Genomic DNA, 27137 nt, shown 5'->3' with positions numbered 1-27137 from the left:
AGAGTCGGGTTGTTTCACCGGGGGGGGGGGGGGGGGGGGGTTCTGGGTGTGCTGTGGTGCGCTGGGGATTGTTCTTTACAGGTGTTATAGACTACAAAGTAAGTCAGTTTTCTACTGGGGATGGAACCGTTCGATGGGGAATTGTGATTGCAATACACTGCTGAAAGGATTACACAAGAATACATCATAGTATGTACCACCAAATGGCTGCGTATATGTAATTAATGGAAATGCAATTGTGCCATGTACAAAGCATTATTATCAGCACACATATTTATTGTGAGTTGCTGCATACACTCACAATGACATAAAAACTTATTATAAGATTGGAGATCAAATAAAGTACATTAAAATTAGACAACATATAAAAGAACAACGGCTAGGTGTACACATTAGCGAGGAGAGACACAACACAACATAGATGCAAATAAAAGGTTTCCTCATTCTGTAGGTAGTGAATCATAGTAGCGTTCTGTTTGTTTTTAAGTGTCTTGAATTTTCCATCAGAAAAGTATTGAGAAATCACGCATAATTTCCCTAAAATGTGGAAGACTGAATTAGAATTAAGTTTTTTTTATTCCAGACGTACAAAAGTACACATTATACCATATACCCTCCTTAATACGTGAAGTTTACCTATACCAAAGAAGCTCTTCACACTCAAAAATGAAACTGTGTAGAAAGCGTGGCTTTATAGGAGCATACTTGAAACACATCAACTCAGAAGGTTGGGAAGGGGGTTGCTACTCATCACATTCTATCAAAATTATTTTTCACAATTATTTTTTGTACCACTGAGCCAACATCTGTCTTTCCTTGCTGTGTGCTGCTGAACTCATTCCTTCCACTCTAGAGCAGATGGCTTCTACACCCCACCGGTCAATGCCCACATTGACGTACACCATCCACAAATCATCACTGTGGTCTGTGCCAATAAGTGCATGCACACTATTTCTTTTCGCTACACACATTCCAAAAGACTCTCTTTTTAGTTAAAAAAGAATTAAGATTAGTCGGGCAATGTTTCCAGCTTTGAAAAAACACAATCCTCTTGGAAGTCAGAACAAACTTTTAGAAATACAACTGAGCAGAAGCTTTCAGGACATCAGTGACAGGAGAAAAAGCTGCGCTGTCCTACCTGGACCCATGAAAAGGCTACTTAATGCTATATTTTTGTTTAAGATACATAGACATACAAAAATATCTAAAATGAAGTAATTTACAATTTTCATTAACTACCCTGACTAATCTGGCATGGCATTAGCCCTATGTGGACAAATGTTGACCAACGGAGGACACGAGGCACATTTTTGAATGAACAATTATTGATCCATTGCCTGCTGAACACCATCTGCACCACAAAGTCCGATCCCTCCCTCTCGATATCTAATATCAGAACTACCTCATTAGTCAGTGGAAGAGTTCTTTTCTAATCTGTCCGTTAGAAAGCTTTTGGTACAAATTACAAGTAGAAAAAAAAGCAAATGTGCATAACCGAGTCTACAAGCCAACAGAAACTCCTGCAGAGCAATCACCAAGATCTTTTCGTCCAGCAATCTCACCACAGCCTCCTCCAATCCCAACAAATTGTTCCTTGTAGCTAACAGGACAAGCCTCGCCGCCATTCCTGAGGTATGAAAATGGAGCTATGGACCTCCTTCATAAATCTGTTGGTCTTCCAGCGGATTTGTAAGTGAAATTCAATCTGCTATGAAAGCTCTGAGACACAGAAGTGTAGTGAACGGGGCTAGGCATGGATGGAGCACGGGTCCCATAAAAACACTGTACTCACTGTTCGCGGGATGGGCGGAGACAGGGATCCATTCGACATATATGGGTCACTGTTCATATTTGGCATCATGATGTACCCGGGGTAGCCCTGGTAGGACGGGCCCTTGCTGTATAATCCATCGGGATGTTTACCACCTGAAAAAATAAGTACCAAAGGTTACATTTCCTTCCTCCTTTCCTATATGCTTCTGCGAATTTAATTAGAAACCTGTTAAATGAATAGCCTTTCTTCTCAGACCGCTACTTAAAACAGCCTCGTCCTTTAAAGAACACTTTGTGGTTACTGCGAGACTTTCATGTTTATTGCTTGAATGCCGCATTGTTATCGAGCGCGCAGCATGGGTCGGTTATCAGAACTTTGCACAGCAAACGCTAAAATAACACCAGCTAAAAGCGGCCAGGCACTTTGAAGTTTGTTTTCCAAATGCTGCATCCTATCAACCTCGTTTCATGAATCCATTTTATCACTGGAGTTTTCAGTCATGGCTGAGGTGGCTCCAAGGAAAACTGGCTGACTTGTACAAGGAGCTGCCACCTCATTTAAACGCAGGGGTGTAATCTAATTTGCCAAAAGCCGGCTCAGTTCGATTCAGTTCATAAAATTGTTACATTTATTGATATCATGAAAGCCCTGTGCTTAATTTGAATAAAAGAAACATACATGCAGGGGCCCAAAGTTTTTCTTAAGAGCTCACCACTGGTGCTACACAGTATCATGGTTACCAAATACCAAGGCTGATTTCGCTTGACTCCACCTCATACCTCTTTCTTCTTTCTACTTCATCCCTTCTTTCTCTCTTTTTCTTTGTATTCCCGTCTTTCTCCTTCTCCTGCCTTTTTCTCTCTTACTTCTTTTATTATCTCTCTCTCTTTGGTTTCGGCCAAAGTCTAAAAAAATAGGTGCTGGGTTATGGTGCAAACATGCACAAATAAAGCACTGCATGAAGGCATTCAGATCCATGCAGCATTGTAATTGCATTTATATAGCGCTCACTACCCCTGGCCAGGCGTTGAAGCTCCTTTTTCAGTGAGTAGCACACTACTCCAGAACCCAAAAAGGATTAGTGATGAATTAGTATAGGGATATATGAAATTAATGTGAGCAGTGGACATGTTAGTCTGTTATTTATTTTGAAAAGGATTGTGGCGGGATAGAAGAGGGAAGGGTTTGCATTTATATAGCGCTTGCTACACCTGATGAGGTGTTGAAATGCTTTTCGGCGGGCAGAAATCTACTCCGGAACCCAAAAGGATTGGATTAAAAAAGGCTGGATTCAAAATGCTGGTCCACCTAGTATCACGACCTCAAGTGCACTCCCAAGTCACTCTCCCCAGCAACTAGGACCCAACCCTGGCCCTTGCGAAAACAATATCCCCAACTCGCCGACTAATCCACCCACCTTGACATGCTGCCCTTTGTAAGTGCATGCGTGTGTGTTGAATGTAATTGATGACGCCCACCAAATCCTTGATCGCAATGATTCATGCCTCCTCATCCTCCTCGACCTTTCCTCAGCTTTTGACACGGTCAAACATGAGAACCTCCTTGAGCTGCTAAACACTAGAATGGGTTTATCCGGGACTGTTCTCAAATGGTTCACTTCCTTCCTACATAACCGGTCTCAGAAGTTCAAGATCAACAATGTGTTGTCCTCGCCTGTGCCAGTCGACTTAGGCGTTCCACAAGGATCCTCCCTTTCACCCACACTGTTCAACCTCATCATGGAACCACTTGCCTCCTTGCTCCAAGCATCCAATGTACACTTCCATATGTATGCCGATGACACTCAACTCTACCTAAAGGTACAATCCCCGGATGATATCAAACTCCTGAACTACACTCTCACAAAGACCCAATCGTGGTTGGCCGACAACCACCTCAAACTAAATGCTCTGAAAACTGAGTTCCTTTTGATAGCACCCCCTGCGAAATCTACCACCATCCAACTTTGGCTCAACCACTTAACAGCTCTCAATGTCCGGCCCACCATCGTGGACTCCGCGAAATCCTTAGGTCTCACACTTGACGCAAAGCTCAACATGCAACAGCACATTAGCAGAGCAACGAAAGGAGCTAATTTCCAAATCAATACATTGAGAAAGTTGAAACCCTTCCTTCCAGCCAAAGACTTCCAAAATGCAGTTCAAGCCCTAGTCATCCCCCGCATTGACTATGGAATTGTGACCCTCAGTGGTCTCCCTTTAGCAACAACTGCACCCCTAAGAGCCTCCTTGAACGCTGCCGCGAGACTCATTACGGGCTCAAGAAAACACTCTCATATAACCCCTGACTTGAAACTTCTGAAATGGCTGCCCTTTGAAGCCAGGATACAACTGAAAATTGCTTTGATGACACACGCGGCTGTACACCACAATGCACCTAACTACCTCACTCAAAAGCTAACTATATCAGGAGGGTCGAGATCCAATAGAAGTTCAAAAAATTTACTCTTGAAACCTCGCAGATTCCGGAAGGAAAAAACATACAAACGCTCCTTCTCAGGAATGGCGCCGAGGATCTGGAACGCACTCCCTCCCGAAACCAGGCTTATCTCCTCCACGTAATTCTTTAAGAAAGAGGTGAAAGCCATCCTCATGGCTAAGTTCACCTGAACTTTATTGTCTGTTCCTCAGTGACTTTCGTGCCGCTTGGGTATTACTGGTTTCATGTTGGTCTAATGTCAAATAATGTCATATTTTTGCATGATCCAGATTTGTTTTTTCCTCTTGTTTGCCACAATTACATGATGGTCAGTCGATCCTTTTATGCTACTCACTAAATATCTATTATTAGACTATTCATGTTAGTCTACTGTATATCGAGGCCCCTTCCCCTTGCTCCCTGTAACTTTCAGATACTTATAGCATAAGTTCTCCTGATTTTTAACGTAGTTGTATGTAAGACTCAGTATCGTCTTTTATTTTCGCTTATCTGATTGTTTATTGACATTCTATTAGAACATGACTGCTATCCGATCATGCTACTGAAGTTTATATTGCACCCAATATTATGTCGCGTCACCCTCATGCTATCGTCACCCCCTGTTTCTGTGAAGCGCTCTGATATCTGTAAAGATCTTGTTCGCGCTATATAAAACTCTGCATAAATAAATAAATAAATAAATAAATGTATGAGCCTGCCTACAAAATGATGTGACAGTCCTGTCATTAGGTCCTTTTTTCGCCCTGGTGCACAGCAGCCTCGATTCTGTTTAACAAGGCTAAAAATATTAACAAAGCCAATAGGTCTCATAGGCAGGACCTATTGGCTTGGCCAGTGCTTGTTTCTCTTGCCAGTATTTTTGTCTCATTGATTGACTCTCAATTCAGAGTGCAGACGTAGATAAGGCACGTCATCTATATTATTATGGATAAATTGAAAACCTTCGGGTTCTCTGACGACCAGTACAATAAACTTATGAACTTGAACCCACGTACAGGAGGCTCCAAAGGGCTTAATAATACAAGCCATGAACAACTTGTGAAAATTCTAAATTTGAAAAAGAAACAAATACGTACGGAACTTCATGCAGAATTCCTGATTGACTATTTAAAACGAGGGGTAATACCAATCGGTCTTCAGGTATGCAATGAGCCCGGTCTATTCGTGGGACACCCCAAGTTTATTGAAACCTGGACTCTGATCGCCAACCGTTGCAGTCGCGACTGGCTTATTTTAATTATAGAGACTGCACAGGAACTAATTGAGATAGAGAAACAAGAAATTGAGAATTTAGAAACGCTACTCAAACAAAACCCAGCATTGGATGATGCTAAGAAAAAGTTAGAAGAAATAGATGCAGATGTAGAGGGCTACAGAGAATATCTAACTAATAAGAAATTGAAAAAGTTTAAGAAAGATATAGAAAGATATACAGAGGAGGGAGTCTACCCTTACCCTCAGAAAGACTACTTTAACAACAAGAAGGGACAAAGATGGGGAAAACCCACTTACCAGAGACCAGTTTACTCTCAAGGTGGCAATAAGAGAATCACCTTCTCTGAAACATCTGGGTCAAGCAGTGTGGAAGAACAAGATAGACCTCAGGAAAATAGAGGGGGACCCACCTATGAACGGGAGCCTTTTTTAGGGAGGCGACCAAACTGTGGCCAAAGAAATTTCAGGGGTTACAATCGACCCTAGACACCCCGGAACCATCAACCTCAAAATGGTGCCCAGGATTATCTGGCGACAAGGAGCAAGCAATATTGGAGATAGGTGAATTCCCTATTATTAATCTCTCTCAAAGAAATTTAACCAAAGATGAACAGGAAGTGCTCCAAAAAGGTTTCAGTTTTGCTCCTACTAACAAACATACCTTGTTTGAGTTAGAAACTGACTTGAGGAACTTTTTCAGAAAAATATGCCTCAATAGATTTTTTGAAAATAGAGAATTCACTCCGGCGCCCAATGTGACAGGACTCAAACCTAAATCCACTTTCCTTCCCAATTTAAATCAACTTGATAAAAACGATGAACTATTTGAGAGAGTGGTAGAGGTTGAAACTAAAACTCTTTATACAGATACGGACAAAAATAGTTATAATAACAATCTTTCGAGGGAACAAAGAACAGCTCTGATTACCCTACAAAACTGCAATGAGTTAACTATAAAACCGGCCGATAAAGAGGGTGGGAGTGGTCGTGTTCGACACCCCCAAATATGAAGAAAAAATACGAGATCTCGTCAATGTGAAAGAACATTACCAACGATCCAAATTCACAGAGATCAGTAAACTTAAAACGGAAGTCAGTGCCCTCTTGAGTTTAGGGAAACATGAAGGTTGGATCTGTGACAATGAATTTAAATTCCTGTTAAACACACATCCGGAAATTCCAGCGATATACGGCCTCCCAAAAATTCACAAAAATGTATCTGATCCACCCATGAGGCCCATTATAAGTAGTATACAAAGATCATATTTAAAAGATACCTCCCATGCTATATCTACATTTGAGGGGCAGAGCTTCAACAGGGTGACCCAGTTCTTGGTCACCCTGTACATAGAAGCTTTGTATACGAATATACCTTAAAATAGCACAATAGATGTAATTTCCTCCATTTTAGACACTGAAGACCTAGCAGGTGGTAATAAGGTCTTTATCATGTCATGCTTCCAACTTATTTTGAAAAGAAATCTCTTCCTTTTCAAAGACGAACTATATTTGCAAACGAAGGGGACCAGCATGGGGGCCACTTGTGCCCCCAGTCTAGCTTGCCTTTACGTTAGCAACTTTGAAAACCAACACATTTTTAATGAGGTCGCCCCATTTTTCGAGAATATCACTAGCTGGCACCGCTATATAGATGATATTATATTCATTTGGAGCGGTGCCAGTAGTGACCTAGATATGTTTCTGGAATGGCTCAACCTACGAGACTCAAACCTAAGGTTTACTGGACATTACAGTAACGAGAAGGTAGAATTCTTAGATATCATTATCAAACGTGAGGATGAGGTATTAAAAGTTGAGCTCTATACGAAGCCAACCGATAAAAACTCCCTGCTACTATACACGAGCAACCATCCCAAAGCACAAAAAAACAATATTCCCTTCGGCGAATTCTTAGGGCTGAAATTGTACACATTTGAAAGATTTCTACCACCATGCAGAGAACACAAAAAAGAAACTCAAAGCTAGAGGATACCCCAACAAATTAATTAAACACTCGTTAAAAAGAGCACGATTTTACGAAAGGGACAGCCTATTAGATCAAAACAAGGAAAAGAGAAATAATTTGGATAGGGTAGTCTTTGTGACACAATATTCCCACATTAGTAATCAAATCAAAAACATTGTAAATAGGAATTGGAAGATTTTAAATTATAATTCAGAAACTCAGCTGAACCAAGCCCCTTTTCTCCTTCAGAAGAAATAAAATGATTAGAAATTCTTTAGTGAAAACGTATAAAAGTCCAAGAGAAATACAAACAACAATAGGAGGGACTGTAGCAAGTGGAAACCACAAATGTGGTACCTGTTCCATCTGTTCCCTTTGTATAGACAGCAAAGAGTTGAAATTCTCTGGCAAAAACCTCACATCCAAGACACTTAACAATTGCCGCAGCAAAAATGTGGTTTATCTCCTGATATGCCCTTTCAAATTTAGGATACATGGGGGAGACAAGTAGGGAATTACGTACACGAGTATTGGAACACAAATCAGCCTCCGCACTAATAAGATTAATGCCCCACTTACAGAACACTACAATAATAATAATTGGTGCTATGTAAAGCGCTCTGATACCTGATTCGGTTCGGGTCTAGTTCGCGCTATATAAAACTCTACAAAAAAAATAAAAATAATAACCACAACTGTGAGGACCTTAGATGGTTCATCTTAGAAAAAATCAGAGTTAACAGATGAGGAGGCGATGTAGACACTCTGAGAAAAACCCGAGAACAGTGGTTCATGTGCCACCTGAATACAGTGAATAATGGACTTAACTCTAGAGAAGACTGGGCGAAATGTAACTAATATTTCAGTAAGAGTAGAGCTTCGGCGTAAGACCTGATAGTAATGTACCTTACCCAATGCAGTTAGATGCCCTGACTTGTATAAGTTATCTTGTTATTGGAGACCCAGGCACGCTACCCCATAGTGGTGAGGGCTATAACTTAATCAGTAGTGGAGAGGGATTGATCTAACATGACCCGTAATTACTTTTTTTTAGCTTTTCTAGAAATCGGGTTGTGTACTATCACAGTATTATGCACGTACGTTACCGTTTTTTATTTTTTTAGCCTTGCTTGAAATCGGGCAGTGTAATATCGCAGTATCACACACGATGCGGGAACTTTCTTGAGACGCAGGCACGCGGGCGGACTTGCACTAATGGCTAAAGTGACCAGCCCAGTTTCCACGCAACGTATGGCAACAGCGAATCACGACGCAGATTGCAGCCAACAAGTGATCGGGGGCTTTAGCTTACAGGACACACTATATGGATACAGTCGGCCAGTGTTTGTTGTGAGGACCTGATAGGGAACCACTTCCCTTCACTTCCGCTTTCCGACTGTATTTCATCCAATTAGCTTCGGCTTCCGGAACCTAAGCGGCATTAGCATACAGCCTCTTGTGTGAATCATAGCCATTGGCCACTTGATTCCTACACTGACCAATCAAACCATTCGAAGCAGTTGTTTTTAACCGCAACGCCAGACATTGATTTTGCTAAACAACGCGGAATTCCAGGTGAAACGCTACACGAAGTGATCACCAAGGTAATTGGGGAACCTCTACCGTGTTGTCATGGTTTTTATTTCTGCACGGCAGGCAATTTTAGTAACTAACAAACCGTTATTTTTGATTTGTATTCACAGCAGCCTGCTGATATCCCTTGAGCACATTGGTTTGCTTTAACCTATCCGATTAACTGGTGGCGCTACTAGCAAACTGCCGTCTTTGAGGTATGACGTAACGCAGAATTTAGATCTTTTTATGCATAGAGTACAATCCAACCATGTTTCAACAGATCCTTAATCATACGGATCCTCAAAAAAGAAAGGAATTTAGTGGACAAAAATCGTTTTATCAAATCTTGAAACAGTATACCTGTGAGATTCCACTCTTACTTGCCCCATAAAGGTATGCATTGTTTCTAACTTTTTTAACTTTCTTATCGAGATAGTTTATTTAAAAATAAGGGGCTCAAGATGAAGTGATGGGTGTTATATATTAGTTTATACCTTTCCAGCATACCATGTGACACTGAGAATCAGACTGACAGCTACACCGAACACAAACGGTAGGAACTGATCCAAGGAACTGCCTCCGTCTAATCAGAAGTAATCTAGTGGCAAGGGTAAGAATCCAGCAGATGCCCGATTGATTAGTTGCTGACTAACCCGGGGGTAGAGTATTTATCACCCCATTAACCACCAATATTGCTACAATGTATTTATTTAGAACAGGAAAACAACCAGGTGTTGCAATAATAGTAAACAGGATCACCGTGCCCGATGCACATGCATTGTGATTGAGGATTGACTATAGGAGCGATGATTAGGGGTTTTAAGAAGTAGATTATAGAAATATTATAAGTATGCCCATTGGGCACAATGCATTAAGATCATTTTTGACAGTGGATTTAAATAGCCAATTGTTGCACAGGGAATGATTAATAGACTTCTTGCACAACCACAATATTGTACTAATTTTATATGTATTTGTTGTAGGGAGAATTTACTGTTGACCCCTCTTACATGACAGAAAATTATAAGTCTTGACAAAGATGGTGTAAATTGCTGTATACATCGAAACGCGTTGACGCACTTTCCAAGTACAATTCAAGATTCCATCACTGTTGTGGAAAGACAGATTACATCTATGTATGTAACAAAGTGAATGCATAGGAAATCGAATGTACATGTTGTATTGAACAAACTTTATGTCTTACATGTTTCTGTCTGTGTTTTTTTGATTATGTGGGTCATAATTGATAATGTATTAGCTGTATTTTAAGCTGTCATTTTACTGGATTTTGTATAAATTGTTTGATTTTAGGACATATATGATATTGTGTTTTTTAATACTGTGCGTATAAATTTATACTTGGAATAAAAAATATAATTTTTCTTATATTTAGTTTTATATGGACTGTTTTTAAATGTGTTGAACTGTTCATAGGCATCAAGGGGATACTGTTGTCTTAAGTATTTCTTTGAAAACAGGGAGTAATCAGGCTAGTATGCAGTTTATCTCTTATGATAGCTACCTCCTAGCAATTTAAGATGCTCTGTGCTCAGAGGTATGCACAAGCTGTTACTGAGCTCCAGCAGCTGTCCAGTGATGCCTGTCTGTAGAAGGTGAAGGTGGGATACCGGGAAGCTCGGGATGGAGGGAGTGAAAAACATCAAAGCAGTTCTGAGATTTAAAAAAAAAAAGCCCATGTAGAAAAAGGCAAATCACTGTAGGAAGATGCAGCTGGGTGCAGAGTGAAAGAGTGAAGGCTTCATGGATGTCATTTAGGCGTTGCAAGGGTGTCACACCTCCGACCCCTGGCTTGCCCTTTGTAACCTCTGGCTCTACCTGAACTCAGAGGTTGCAAAACCGGTGTACTCTCGTCCATAAGGAAGTTGGGTAGGGGTCCCCTCTCCTTGTTTCAGTCAGTTTTGTATCACACAAATAGTGAATGATATCATATTATTCACTATTAGTGTAAGAAAAAAATTAACTTGACGGTTTGCTGGAATATGACCCTTTCTGGCAGATAAGGTACGTAAAAAATACTTTTAAATGTATGGTCTGCATGCTTGCTGGTGAGAGTATGCTTATGTAAGAGAGCTTGTGTGTACGAGTCAATGTATGTGTACTTGTAAACGTGTGTGAGTGAAAGTAAAGGCATTTTGGTGAACTGATGCCAATGCTCACTGCAGGCCTTATGTTTACCAAAAACATTTCAGAGGATCTTAAAGAAACATCTTGTGTTTTGGAGGTGTGTTTATGACACATTCCTTAGCTGGGCTAAGTAGAATAGTGTGATTGTCAGACCTGGCAACTCACACGGTGCCACCGTGTGGCACACGATATCAGCTCCTTTCACAGGGTCAGCAGTGAAGAGTGATATCTCACAGTGGGCACACAATTAGCTTGGAAACCCCTCAAGGAGCAGTATTCCAGCTAATTGGTTGGAGGTTTAGCTTAGCCGATGTCCATTACGAGCTGTGAAATCTCCCCAGGACATCGGCGGCGGCCTAAAAAGCTTTGGTTTTGGTTTTTGTTAGGGGGTGAGAGGAAGGGGAGGCTTGTGGGAGGGGGCAGTAGATTTAGAAGTGTCTCATGCTGTGCTCAGTACTAAGCCCTGCCCCTTCATGGCCACACCCCTCCGCACATGGTGATAAAAATTCACAAGTTGGCAGGTCTGGATTGTGTTCCTACATTGTCTCTTCATATAGTTTCTCGTGCAGTGGTGGCTGCTCCCGGAAGCAGCAGTGGGGCAGGGAGGAAGGAAGAGGGGGGTGGGGCGATGGGGAGGGGTTTAAAAAAAATTCCACCCTCCTCCTGGCTTCTTCTGACTCGGATCACAAGATGGCTGCCAACACTTCCTGGTTTGAAGTGGCAGCCAATCAGATCTCAGGCACGAGATCGGGAGGGATCACAGATCCACCGCGGCCACAGTTTTATATTTGAGAAAGCTTTACATTTCTCAGCAACTACTGAATGGATGTACACCATTTAACAAAAAAGGTCGCTTTCTGGACCATGCGCTACCTTTTTGCCAAATTTGGAATAATTCCATTCACCAGTTCGGTCTGTAGCCGTGTCTAAAGTTTCCTTGGCGGATCTCCCCGAATCGTTCAAGACAGCAGCTGAAGTGACAGGTGTATTCGTTTTGAAAATTTTGAGAGGATTCGTCAAACGACGCAAAAAGTAATTGGCAAATAAAAAAAACTCTTCCTATGGAAACTACATCCTAATTATAACTACCTACTGGCGACCACCAGTAGGTAATATATAAATATATATATCCGGCTCTCCAAGACATCGAAGCCCTGTTCCACCCAGGCAAGACTGCCCACTTGTATTCATATATATTTGAACAGTACATAAACATTTTCTTGTTTAATCACATAGAATGATGTAGAACTGTGTACCCTTTGGTATAGAGAATGCTACAGCTGTATTACATTCCAATCTGTTAAATGATTTACTCCATGGCTGTTTAGAATTCTGAATACTATCACTATCAATTCTAAAATAAACAAATACACCCATCAAAATCCAATATACAGAATACTATTATTGAATGTATACACCTCTGGGAATCTTCGGAAAACGGAACACTCACGTTTCATCGCCATCTTTAATGGTGGAAGATTGATTAGTTCCAGCCCTATGAACAGTGACAAATGGCAATAAAAAAGGTCTCAGTAGGAAAACTCTTTCAAACTGCTGAACTTTGAGGTTTTAATAATTATTCACTAAAGCTATGCATCCCTTGTGATCTAATATAGAATCCTTGGGGTCCCTCCAACCAGAAAAAAAAACAAGTTTCCTACTTAGGATTTTTTTCTTAAAACATTTGGAAAACACAGTTTTATTCAGGATTTCGTCCGACCAGACCCTGGACACTAAAAATGTAAAAACCTTCGGATCACTCAGAATCTTTCATGTCTCTGTCAATGCACAAAAACTAGCACAAGTCCATTTTTGTTGGAACTGTAATGACTGCTTGTCTCCAACAAACTATTCTTCGTGCCCTGGACAAAGATGCCATACCTCTCTTTCTCCAAAACTCATTTGATTGAAAAGATTCTACCACAACTAAGAACAAACAACCACTGGCAATCCACTAGGCCTGGCTTTGGCAAGGATGAGCCACTTTTTTCTCAAACATTGCAATAGGCATTAAAAGCTCAACTGTCATATTAAAAATGCTAAGGTCCAAAGCAATCATGCGATATGTTTACAAAATGTAAAAGCGACCAACCTCACAAATAAATCAAAAATATAAAGTGAAAGCAAAACAATAGCAGAGATTGGCTCATTAGCCTTGGCATGGAAGTGGACTGCCATGCACATGTCCACAGGTAATATGCAATCACTCACAGTGAAGAGAGTCAGTGGCTGAAGTCAGCTGACCCATCGTCCTATGTTGTATGCTATATTGGGCAGAGGCAAAATATGTATGACACTTGAACGGATCAATGGACACAGAGGACTGACCAAAAGCCGCTCTACGCATACATACATATATCTATGTATAATTTATTGTGTTTTTGGGAAAAACATGAGCTGGTGTCTAAAAGCCAATCTTAAAAATAAACGGTGTCATTTACACCAAATTTAAGAGCTCTTGTTTGGGCTTAATGGCATAGTCTTCCCCCCCATAGCTACTTGTTTGTTTGCTGTCATAAATGGAAGCCACTATCTAATGCTAGACACGTACCAATAAAAAACGTTACGCTGGGATAGGTGTCAGTGCACTACCACTTCCAGACACTGCCTTTAATAATACATACTCCGTGGGTACTTTCATCCCTCTTCCAAATAGTTTAACTGACTACTTACACACAATGTTTCTCATCTTGTTTTTATTTGTGCATTTCAAGCCCTGGTAGAATCTTGGAAATCCAGAACACTTGCTAGATTGAACTGTTAAACTCATTCAACCTGACACCTCTGGTTGGGGATTTCCAAAAATGGAAGGGTGGAATACTGTTTAATTGCCAGAAAAACACATGAATACATTTACCGTTGAAGAATGTTCAAAAGGCACCCTCGACAATGTTCACCACATAGCCATCTTAAAAAAAACTATTACACGGATCAAAAGCGTTGCGTCTCACATTCTGTAGCTGCCATAAAAACAAACTACCCAGGAATGAGTGGTCATGCCAATTGGAAGCAATTAAGGAGAATAGAAATGGCAGCAGGTTACAAGGATACCCGACTGCTCTGTTCAACTAATCAACCCACAGGGGTTCACTTCCACTTTGTCAAACGTCCAACACAGATCACAAAGAGGCAAGTAGAGAAATGCCAACCAAAAACAGCAGGTAAAATAATTGGACTTTCAATGGGCTATGTTACAGAATCGTCCTAAACATGTTATTTCGTTGAATACAACATTACAGAGCTTGTCTAATCATAATTTCTATTTCTAAGTGATTTTAAGCCTTATATTAATGAACAGTCGGCCATTTTAGAAAAGGGAAAAGCTCACGATCTACAATTTATAAAAGAGTGAACTCATCGTAAAAAATTCATCACAGAAATGTAAATCAAGTTGGCATGGATGGTCTCATAGAAGCTTAAGTGTGTACAGCCATACCTAATTAATGGAAGTAGGATAGGAAAAAGGGAAGTGAAGGAAGTGTAACCCAGTTTGTGTCCAAGCAAAAACTGAATGGCGCAGCAAGACCAAACTTTCATTCACACCACTGGCACCCAGTCTGTGTCTGGTGCCACCTGACAAGCCCATCCGAGCCCATCTGAACCCGAAAATGCTGTCTTTAGTTGCATGTTGTTTTCATCAAGCAGAAGCACATACTGGATGCCAGTTTAGTGCTAAACCCATTTGCCGCTGGTGTTCCTTTGTGAGAAATGGCTTCATAAGCTCAAAAGAGAAGGTTGTAAATCAAACAGACAGACATCAAAGTTTAATTACAAAAAAATAATAGTCTCACCTTCATCAGGATGTTCCCTGACTTTGTCATGGTAGGAGTTGTGAGGTACTTGTGTTCGTCGGATCACCTAAGCAGATAAAAAACATAGGTCAGATACTTCTGGCATTGGTATTTAGCGTGCAAGTTGTCTACCCTAGCAATTCAAAATATTTATTTTTCAATGATCTCATTTCATTGAGTGGAAGCTACAGTAGAAAAGGAATGCTTTATACCGATAGAGTCCCTACCTCACCCCACTGCAGCTTTCATTGAATTTTTCAGGTTACACAAAGGTTTATAATTCTCTGCGACAGTGCTGCACGAAGGGAGCTGAACAGCATTTAACTTTAGGTACCAGCAAGAGGCAATAGAGATGCTTCCCTGGTTGAAGAACAATATAAACTCACTCTGCAGTGGCGTTCCCACGGCGGGGCAATATTAAAGGCTCATTGATCCTTGTTAATACATTGCCATTGTCCTGCCACGCTACCCGCATGCTAGACAACGGTTTGTATCATAAGCTGGCGGGTGGGCAGCGTTGGGGTTTGGCAGTGACCCGCCCCGCTCCCGAACCGCCAAACTTATAATGAGGCCTTTAGTTTATAAGTCTGTTGGTGATGTGGTGATCAGGTTGACATTGGTAGGAGGCACTCCACCAATTGCGTTCCCTACCGTGGCCCATCCCACCTGCCCATGAAATCATCCAGTGGCATCTGTTTACAAGCCAAGCGTATGTCATGTTGGTATAGTGGGTTCTCCCCCTGTTAGATGTGGATGCCTGTTCTATGGCAATATGTATCACAGTTTTTATTTTAAAACCACAATTTTTCACCTCCCCACAATATCATGCATTAGAACAACAGGTCTTGTGAGTTGTCAAAAACATTATCATTTTTCGGTCTGCCACAAACAATATTTATTGAAAACAATAAATAAAAATGGTTTGTTGAGGTAGATAATTAATATATTTAAAAATGTTTCCACATTCTAGAGTGTACCTTCCATACACAAATGCCGTAGTTAAGAAAGGCCTGGCATTTCAGAAATGATGCAGATTAAACCCTGGGTAAAATAATCCTACTTGTGTTACCTGGAGGACTTTGTACCTGGTAAAAAAAAACACACGCACCAATCTTGGTTTACATGCTGTAATCAGTGCAGAAACGCTAATTCTCACGTTATTCCCCACTACATACTGGGCTACAAGATATCAATTTGTTATGCCCCGGTAATAGCGGAACCAACTGTGGGCAATACATCCGGAACACTCGTAATGACCACCGTAGGTAGTCCGATAGGCTGTAATGGAACATGGTTCTACAATACGTAGTTCTGAATCATATTAGAAACATATCCTCTGAAGAGCAGAAAGTAATCATTTTGTAACATTGACTGCTCAGAATCTCCAGAAACAACCCAACTTCCCATATTGACCCCTCGTATGTTGGCAGTCTCTCCACAGTAGGGCCTGTCCGAACTCCTCACCTTGGAAATCAAGTCTACCCACTGCACATTCTCTCCATTCTTTTCTCAAAATGCACCCTTATTACACCACCGCAGGGCTGTGCTCCTCCAGCCACTATCCCTTGGTCACCCTCATTCTCAGATCTCTCTGTCTGGTTCAAATCATTCAGTCCTTATAGTCCCTCCAATGAAATGCAGCCCTTCCGAAGAACTGCAGACAATGCCGTCACTTCCTGCATTTAAGGTTGTCCTCAAGAGAGACCTGCCACAGCTGGAGGATCAACAATGCTGACAACAGACCCTCCATGATATACCCGTGCTCCTGCTGACCTAAGCTCCACAACTCTTCAAAAAATATGTAAAACAAGAATTTACAATGCAATGGTCTCGGCATTATTAAAGGTAGAGCTATTGGCATTGCTCATGACATTTTTTTTTTAAATCTTAAATAAATGGCATTGTCATTTACATTGCCAATAGCTTAATCGTTAAATAAATGTCATTGTCATTTACAATGCCAATAGGTTAATCGCTCGCAAATGCATGACCTATTGCATTTACACCCACACAGAGCCACACACACAAAGTCACCCACACACACATACAGAGCCACCCACACAGAGCCCCACACACACACACAGATCCCCCCACACACACAGAGCCCCACACCCACACAGAGCCCACCCCTCACACACACACCCACACAGAGCCCCCCACACACACACAAAGCCCCCCCCACACACACACAGAGCCCCCCCCACACACACAGAGCCCTACACACACACACACACAGAGCCCCCCCCCACACACACACACAGAGCCCCACACACACACACACACAGAGCCCCCCACACACACAGAGCCCCCCACACACAGAGCCCCCCACACACACAGAGCCCCACACACACAGAGCCCCACACACACAGAGCCCCACACACACAGAGCCTCACACACACAGACCATACTTTGTGTCCCCTGGGCAAATGTTTGGGAGTACCCAATACCCATGGTTAACTGGTTCCTAACATAAAAGAATGTGCTTCCCACAGATTGCTGTAACTTGATTTATTTTCCATGTATGCCGTGCAGTTAATATTTCTGATGTATTTAACTGAAGGTGAAAGTCCAGAAAAACAGTTGCAGTATATATATATATATATATATATATATATATATATATATATATTGATTTTTTTAGTCACGTCTATGGCTCTGCCCCCAAAACTGCCTGCACTGCACTGAGATCACAGTTTTAATACTTGCATGCAGTTCTACGTCTAAACGATCTTCAAAATACTTTCAAGAGGCTATTTTTGAGACCCCACCCCCAGCACACATAAGGTAAAGAACTGTGTGTATCCTGGAAGTTGCCGTAGCTACGGCTAAGACACACGTCAGGGGTTGGGGGCGCTGAAGTCCCTTAAGCCCTTGGGGCATCGCATGCCTACAAGTAGTAAAAATACCAAGTCGGTCCACGCATTAAGACGCCTTCGTCTACTTTACGCGTTTTAGCTGACAGAACGTTCCATACTGGGATACTTGAAAGCACAATTACCACATTAAACATGAAACTACAAATCCCAGAATGCAACGTGATGGCTAAAAAGCGGTACAGCCAAAAAGTCTCACACGACGTGGGATCGCGTGGGCTCTCGATGTAAACATTGGTCTCTGGAGGGGCAGGCCTCTTCCCACACAAAGCCTGTAAACACTGCTATTTGGCATTGTTTTAGATGTATGTTCAATAATTGTTGTTTTTCATAAATAAATATGAAAACTGTAATGATGGAGAATAACAAAACTGTGAGCCGAAGAGGGCACAGAGGCATTTGTTTTCTACGTGGCGAAATCCTGCCCCCTTCTTTAACCCAAACATAACCTCCCTAATAGAAGAAGCTGTTGCAGGGGAGTATCTCAAGCGTAAAGGTAGGAAACTCTGACCCGCCTCCTCCCACCCACCCTCTTCCGACAGGAGCCCCTTGAGATGAAGCAATATTCTGAATGGAAGTAATATTACGCTAACATCAAACCAGCTCGAGAACATGTTGCACCCCAAAGACCTACAGTCTGCAGCGTTACTTAGTTAGTCTCCCAGTGAAATCGTTCAAAGTGCTTATCTAATGAATTCAGAAGAGGGAAATGCACGCGCTGTGGCAACAACATGGAAAGATAGTCAGGGACGCTCCCTCAAAAGGGGGGCTGCAGTTTTTAACTTCACAGGTTGAAAATTTTGACCGAGAGACACGTCGAGACCTGCCCCTCCTGCACGGCTGCCCTTTGCCGTGGGACACGCAGGGAAATGCAGTAAAAACAATTCCTCTCTGAGCACCAACGCGTCTGCACTCCGGCGGCAGCAGTTTTGGGAAGCCTTTTCCAGTGATCAACGCTTGCCAACCCGCCCTTTTCCTCTGGTTCCGGTGATACGAATCTGGGGGCTGGCGGTGAAGTGCAGCAAAATGAGGCTCACAGGAACAGTTCCTCCCTTCTAGGATGGGTTGGGGGGCGAGGGATGCAATATCAAAGAAACAAATAATGCGCAGACACTCAACTCCACTGTGTTTATCGTTTCTCTTATAAAGTGCAGTGTCGCCACCCGCCCTCCCCAGGTCCCCGCCCCCCAAACTTACAGCCATATTGGGGGCTGTAGACGCCCCGAGCCCGTCCACTTCATCCGAGGTGGACATGGTGCTGGTTTGGGTCGGGTGGATGGGCTCTCCTGGGCTCCGGTTCCGAGGCCAAATGTGAATTATTGTTTAAAAGTGAGGTGCAGTGTTTATATACATATATATGTGATATATATATGGGTCTAATTTGTCTTTCATTTTTTCTACATGTTGTGGACCTTGAGTTTATGCTAATTTGTCTTTTCATTTTTTCTACATGTTGTGGACCTTGAGTTTATGTGAAAGTATCAATGTTGTATACCGTCTGAATATAATAATGTCATAAATGTTGAACGTTGATTTTTTGTGTTGAATTTATGTGTTTCTCTGAAAAAAAGAATTTTCCATAAAAAAAAAATCAAAATAGTGAATGAAGGGTAAAATAAATAACCCAAACCACTAAAAGCATATAGTGTGGTTTATTTCAAATAAATGAATAGGACTCCAGGTTTTTTTGTTAAACTTATTGTTAAAAGGCCCTTCCTGGGTCCTGTCGATTGGGCCTAACCCCCTTTTTCAGTCCATCCTTAGCATGAAAGCAGTGCCAGGATTGGTCTGACCGGTGTGGTTTGCTACTCAGACAGTGCCTAGGAGCCTGTGACATTAATCCAACCAGGCTGTGCAACATAGGATAGATGAGTTGGCCTAACGGCTAGGGCGGTTGACCTCGAATCTGGGGAACTGGGTCCAAATCTCGGCAATGACGCTTGAACATCCTGTGATTCCGGGCAACTCATTTAATCTCCCTGTGCCTAACAAAAATTAATGTGTCCTCATGTAATGCAACTGGTGTTATGTAAAGCGATCTGATACCCGATTCGAGTCAAGTTTGCGCTATATAAAACTCTGCAAAAAAACAAAAACATAGCTGGGTTGGAGAAACCTAAGTGCGCATGTCTGTTTGGATGGCCTAAGATGGCCGGCCAAACAGACATGCGCACTTACAGTGCGCCTACCACTCCCACCTGCTATGCCCGGCCCCTCCCCTACCTAAACTGTTGGCATCGGCTCAGTAAGTCAGCGGTCATTTTATTTTTCGCTTGACTGTTGACTGACTGACCATTGGGGTGACCCTCCTGACCTGCTCAGAGGCGGTCGCTCCCCACGCTCCCTGGCTCCTGGTATCGTAGCGCTATCACGCTCCCTGCTTACTGCTGCTGCCAGCTGATTAGCGCATCGCTCGCTTTACAGGAATTACCGTGTAACATTGTCTGTGCCTGTCTGCTAGTTCTTAGCGCTGCATTCATTTTACATTGCTCCCAGCCATTTTGTTGTTGTAATATTGCCTGTGTTTGTCTGCTAGTTCTTAGCGCTGCATTCATCTTACTTTGCTCCCAGCCATTTTGTTGTTGTTGTGCCTCGTAGCCCGTCCCTCCGCCCCGCTCCCACCTCCCAGCTGCTCCTCCCTCGCCCCACCCCCTCCACCATCCACTTATGACATACGATTTTGCGCGCAGCGGTCGCGCCCCATGCGCGCCGAAGGTGCGCCAAAGGTAAGCCCGTCTACGCCCGTCCGCGCCCAGCGCCAGACCCCCTGGCCCCCGTAACTCCCACTCCACCCGCATAACGTACGACCCCGCTTCCCTCTCTGCACTTAACCCCGGCCGACTCCCAAACTGCCACCAAGCCGCCCCTGGTCGCACCCATGGACCCTTCACCTGCCACTCCTGCAAGTTCGACTGCATCAGGACCCACACCAAATCCACAAACTCCAAACAGAGCACCGACACTAACCACCTAAAGTGCATCCTGCTCAACACCCGCTCGATCCACAGACACTCCATTGAACTCTGGAACCTTCTCGATACCACATCTCCGGACGTCGCCTTCCTTACGGAAACATGGATGAACGCCTCATCAGCGCCCGACATCGCCATAGCCATTCCGGACGGCTCCAAGATCATCCGAAAGGACCGCACCAACCAAACAGGAGGAGGCATTGCCATCGTCCATAAAAACACCATCCGCATCACGACCAATTCCGACGATATCCTCGCTACCGCCGAACACCTTCACTTCCAGATCCACACCGACCCCAAGACCACACTCAGAGGCACCCTCATCTACAGACCACCAGGACCCCGTACACAATTCAGCGAAGACATCACTGACTTCATCAGCCCACATGCCCTCCCCTCCGAGAACTACATCTTACTGGGAGACCTCAACTTTCACCTGGAAAAGAAAAACGACTGCAATACCACCAACCTTCTGGACAACCTGGCCAATCTCTGACTCAAACAACTTGTTGACACCCCCACCCACCTTGCCGGACACACGCTCGACCCTATATTCACCTCCAGCAAGCACATCTCCTTTGATCACACCACAGCTCTCCATTGGACGGACCACAGCTGCGTTCACTTCAACTACAAAAAGACCACGACCCACAATCCCCCACAACCTATTCCCCGAAGAAACTGGAACAAAATTACCACCGACCAGCTCTTCACTTCGCTTCACCAAAACCCTCCTGCCAAATCATCGGACCCAAACCAAGCAGCCACCAACATCACACAATGGATCACCCACTGCGCCGACGAACTAGCACCCTTGAAAAACCACCAAATCAAGCAGAGTAGCAAAAAAGCCCCCTGGTTCAACGACGACCTTAAAAAATCCAAGAAGCTCTGTCGTACCCTCGAGAAAGCCTGGAGAAAAAACCCAACCACTGACAACGTGGCCTCCTTCAAGAATGCAACCCGCAAACACCACCAACTGATCCGATCCACCAAGAAATCAGCATTTAAAGATCGACTTGACAACATCGCCCAAAACAGCAAAGAACTATTCAACATCGTCAAAGAATTCACCAACCCCACAGCCGGCACAAACGACATCACTCCCTCCCAAGACCTTTGCGACTCTCTATCCTCATTCTTCCACAACAAAATCGCCGACATACATAACAGCTTCAAAAACCAGTCCGAAGACCAGCCCTCTTCACCCACCCCCGAAACAAAACCGCACTCCAACAACCTTTACGCCTGGAACCCAATCACCACCGAATACACCTTCCGTCTGATGAACTCCATCCACTCAGGATCGCCAACCGACCCATGTCCCCACCACATTTTCAACAAAGCAGACTCAATCATCGCTTCCCATCTCCGCGATGTCATCAACTGTTCCTTCAACTCCGCTACCTTCCCGGAAAGCTGGAAACATGCCGAACTCAGCGCCCTTCTGAAGAAACCCACAGCAGACCCCACTGAACTTAAGAACTACCGCCCCATCTCGCTCCTCCCATTCCCTGCCAAAGTCATTGAGAAAGCCGTCAACAGTCAGCTCGCCGCCTTCCTTGAATTCAACAAATCCCTCGACCCCTCACAGTCAGGCTTCCGAGCCAAACACAGCACCGAAACCGCCCTCATCGCAGCAACAAACGACATTCGCACCCTACTGGACAACGGAGAAACAGCCGCCCTCATCCTACTTGACCTCTCCGCAGCCTTCGACACAGTCTGTCATAGCACCCTTATACAATGCCTCAGCAACGTCGGAATACAAGGAAAAGCATTGGACTGGATCATCTCGTTCCTCGCTGGAAGAACCCAGAGAGTCCGCCTCACCCCTTTCAGATCAGAGGCCACCGAAGTCATCTGCGGCGTACCACAAGGATCATCACTCAGTCCCACCCTCTTCAACGTATACATGAGTCCCCTCGCATCCATCGAGCGCCAACACAACCTCTACATCATCTCCTACGCAGACGACACCCAGCTGATCCTCTCTCTCACCAAAGATCCTAACACCGCCAAAACTAACTTACACGAAGGAATGAAAGAAGTAGCCGAATGGATGAAGAACAGCCAGCTAAAACTGAACTCGGACAAAACGGAAGTCCTCATCTTAGGTTCATCCCCCTCTGCCTGGGACGACTCTTGGTGGCCACCGGCCCTGGGATCCGCACCCATTCCTACGGATAACGCACGTAACCTGGGCTTCATCCTGGACTCTTCCCTCTCGATGACCAGGCAAGCCAACGCCGTCTCATCATCCTGCTTCAACATCCTACGCATGCTCAAAAAAGTCTTCCGTTGGATCCCGACCGAAACAAGAAAAACGGTCACCCACGCTCTGGTCACAAGCCGACTGGACTACGGTAACACCCTTTACGCCGGAACCACAGCCAAACTACAGAAAAAACTCCAACGCATCCAAAACGCCTCAGCCAGACTAATACTGGACATCCCTCGTCAAGCTCACATTTCCGGGCACCTGAAAGACCTCCACTGGCTCCCTGTCAACAAGAGAATAACGTTTCGTCTCCTCACCCACGCACACAAAGCCCTATACGACCTAGGACCCGAATGCCTCAACACGCGACTGTCCTTCAACACCCCCACCCGCCAACTACGATCGTCCAATCAAGCCCTCGCAGCAATTCCGCGCATCCATAGATCCACCATGGGGGGCAGATCCTTCTCCTACTTAGCGGCCAAGACCTGGAACTCTCTCCCCACCCACCTCCGCCTTAATCAGAGCCACCTCTCCTTCAGAAAGCAATTAAAACTTGGATATTCGATAAGTAAAAGCACCCCCCTCCCACAAGCGCCTTGAGACCCTCTGGGTGAGTAGTACGCTATATAAATCTCTGAACTTGAACTTGTATTGAATTTTTGATATTTGGGATATTATTCAACACACATACATACTATGTAACATGGTTCTGTTACAAAGGTGCGCGCGCTGGCAACAAGAGCAAATAAAAAACAAAAAATGCCCACCACTGTTCCTCAAAGTGTAGTCATAATCACCGCTTGTTGGTCCAGGGGTGTGTCTTCATGTATGTTAATTTATATGACTCCATCATTTAAAATAAAATAATAAAAAGAGGAAAGTATTAAAACGGTGTTACAACAAAATGTGAATAATTCCATATTCCGGAGTTAGAAATGTGGCTGCTGTATAGCTTTTCAGTTATGCTAAATTTGGGGAGTTTCTATTGGGCACTTAACATGCAAATGCCTTTGGAGCAGCTTATGACTGCTCTCCCTGGCCTTGCTCATATCTTCCCATGAAATGTCATGGCTACTTTACTCCTAATGGCATTATTGCTCAAGTCCCTTATTCAGACACACATGCATGCCCCTAGGCCCTGAAAGCAGATACACGAGGAGGCGTCCGTCGCCTCGGAGGAATTGTAAAATGCACCAGACTCAACTGGCAAATACAATTTATTTACAAGGAAATCATAAACATTGCTTTAAGTGCTCTATTTTCTTTGCATAGACGGGATTATTGCTTTAGAAAAATAATCAAGGCAAATTGGAAAAAATCAGAGCTGTATAGTTTAACAAAAATAACATCTTCATTCATATTCATTTTTAATGAATCTTTATGGTCGATTTCAGAGGCCATGAATTTTGAAGACAGAGTACCTGGTATGGAAATACCAAAACTGAAATATTGAAAGGAAAGTAAGCATAGATGTTCTATACCAACTCCACATATATGTACCGTGACAATGTATATCTCTTAAAGGTATGCAGAGATGGAGTTTTGATATTTTGTCTATGATATTCTAATATCACAATATTTCTATGCTTGATATTCAGTATCACAATAATTTTAGCTTGCATAGGGCTGCAATGAGAAGTATAAGTATTGTGGATATTGTTGTGTTGTGAAGGATCTCAGCAGTGCCCTCACACGTTGCACTCACAACCAACACAGACACGGTAAAGGTGAAGTTCTTTTTGCATTACTAAATATATTCATTGATAGAATCAGACATAGCCTTAGGGGTGACACCCAGCCCAAGACGACGAAGAACATTTCCAGTTCCATTGGAAGGTGATAGTATGTAGGGACAATACTTCATTTGTAGAAACAAAGTAAGTGCAGGTGCCCAAGGTTCTTTTTAGGACTCCACTGCCAAAGTGCATGGTGCTGAATACAAAGTTAGCTTTAGCCTGGATTTAACTTCCTGTCTCTTTCGGTCTTTGTATATCACTTTTAAGGGTTGTTTTTCATCCTAGCTTTCTCCCTTTGTCTTTTTCCCCTTCTTCTTTCTCCCTTTTCTGCCTTATCCGTCATGCTAAGAGTCTAATGATGAATAGTAAGTACTGATCTAAAAAAAAAAAAAAAGGAGGGCTGGTGCACACCACCTGCAACCTCTGACACAGCTAGGCATTGGGTTGCCACCAAGTGCCTTAACCTAGAGGGTGATGGAAGACAGAGTCACCACTGGAGCACCAAGTATGTTCTGATTGGGTGGTTAATGGCCAAAATGTGACTATCAAGGACCACCAAAATCCTTGCATTGAAGCTAAAGAGGGACTGCTACACAGATCCAGATCGCTCTACACTTTTGCTGCAGTTTCCCCCGTGATCTTATTTGTGCCACAAGCTGTGCTGGGGGCACATACTTTTCTTTTTGGAGACCCGCTGAGGTCTTCATCTGCAAAACAGTATTTTCAGCCTATCACTGGGGTACAAGTATACCACAGTATAACCTGCAACTTCGGAAGGAATGCAGTTCTCCATTGTTGCTTGTAAAAACTAAATAAAACATCCTTTAAAAAAATGATGGGTTCTGAAAGCCAGGGCTTGGCTAGAAACAAAGATGGCTATCCTCCCAAGGGTTTATATTTCTCCTCCTGCTACAGTAATTTATCTTTCATGTTTCTTGTTTTCCTTTCTAAAGTGATGCATTGAAAGTCCAACGGTACCTTCTCTGAATGTGATATTGCCAAGCGCAAAAACATACAAGGCAGAAACCACAGTTAACTGGGTGCTGGAAGATGGCCACTTCTCTCTAGTTCCCGCTTGCGTAAGAAAATTTTGAAGAGCAACTGAGAATGCACTCAGACTGGCGTAGGGCTCTTTAGGAGAACTGTCACAGTGCAAACACTGGCCCCTAGAGACAACTGGGAGACACAGGTGGGCAAGCACTCAAAAGGCAGCCAGTTCTCCAGGAAAACTTGCAGGTCCCATCCTTTACGCGCCCCAAGCCAAGGTGCAAACATAAGTTGGGCATCACAAGGAGAAGCTTACAGCAACAAACATGAGATACTGGGAGACTGCCTTCTGAATCTTTGTTGATTTGAACTCCTCCCCCCATATTGCGGGCAACACTCCTGCAGTTAGTTACACTGACCCTCCCCCCAATGAATGTCCTATGCCTGAAGCACAACTACAGGAGGTGAGTTTGCAAGCACACTGCCTTTTTGCTTTCTCTCCACATGGATGTCACTCTGGCATCTTTAGATATATTCTTTTAGAGCTCACACTACAGACAGGTCATTCGACCCCCCAGCACACACAAAATCTGTGGCAATACCAACATCTTCAAGGTTCGAGGGTCAAGTACCCGAAAGGCGCATGGGAATTACAGGAGACTGCTAGAGTCCCATTGAACAAGGCTATGAAAACAACCACATTCAATGTAGACAGAATGACCCCTGAGCCAGTGAAATCAGTGAGGGTGGAATGCACAGCTTTCATAAGATATTGGACAAAGGGGCCAAACACAAGAGCACATTAGCACCAAATACAATATACACTTAAAAGGCACCAGTCATTTCGGCAACTGTAGAACAAAAATACACAAGACAGGAGGAAGATGAGGGGCAACGCTAAAGGTGAGAACTTTAATTGCGATGAACAACAAAAAGGAGGACCTCATAAGCTGCCTTAAAACAGCTGCCTGGCGGTGGCTTAGCCAGGGTGCTATGAGCCCTAGTGCAAGGAAGGAACTGTTCCCCCTGACCACTTGTTAAACAGAAAAATACAGCAATGATCATGCATCAGTCGGGCCTTCTGACCTCTGCACCAAAATGCCGGTCATATTGATTATCTTGTTTGATCTTCTCTAGAGAATATGAGGGCAGTCAAAATCAGGATCTGCAACATGAATAACTACATGACTTTTTCACTTGAAGCACGTTTTCTACAACATCAGCAAACACTGTTATCCGTTGCACAAGCCAGTAAAACCTATTATATCCAGTTTCGGTTGAACAAAGAAACATTTTTGTGTTTGAAGACTACTAAACTGAAACGAATATGATATAAAAACGACTCAATGAGATGCTTATTTATGTTCTTTTTTTACACAGGTATTTCTATGAAGCAAACCTTGCCAACAGGAGCCACAG

General features: G+C 43.4%; 1 protein-coding gene across 3 annotated transcripts in view; it reads right to left on the bottom strand.

Moving 5' to 3' along the window:
- The window catches only part of LEF1 (lymphoid enhancer binding factor 1), a 247784-nt gene that overhangs the window by 191650 nt on the left and 28997 nt on the right, over positions 1-27137 (bottom strand). For all 3 annotated transcript variants that reach the window (XM_078676590.1, XM_078676591.1, XM_078676592.1), the window contains exons 2-3: positions 14927-14993; positions 1793-1926 (exon numbers count right to left, since the gene is read on the bottom strand). In XM_078676590.1, coding sequence (XP_078532716.1) covers positions 1793-1926; positions 14927-14993 — 201 coding nt within the window. The remainder of the gene's footprint in view (positions 1-1792; positions 1927-14926; positions 14994-27137) is intronic.

This window comes from Lissotriton helveticus, chromosome 2_1, assembly GCF_964261635.1.
Source record: "Lissotriton helveticus chromosome 2_1, aLisHel1.1, whole genome shotgun sequence".
NCBI classification, from domain to species: Eukaryota; Metazoa; Chordata; class Amphibia; order Caudata; family Salamandridae; genus Lissotriton; species Lissotriton helveticus.
The sequence above is the reverse complement of the archived record's forward strand: the minus strand, read 5'-3'. Positions and strand labels throughout refer to the sequence as shown.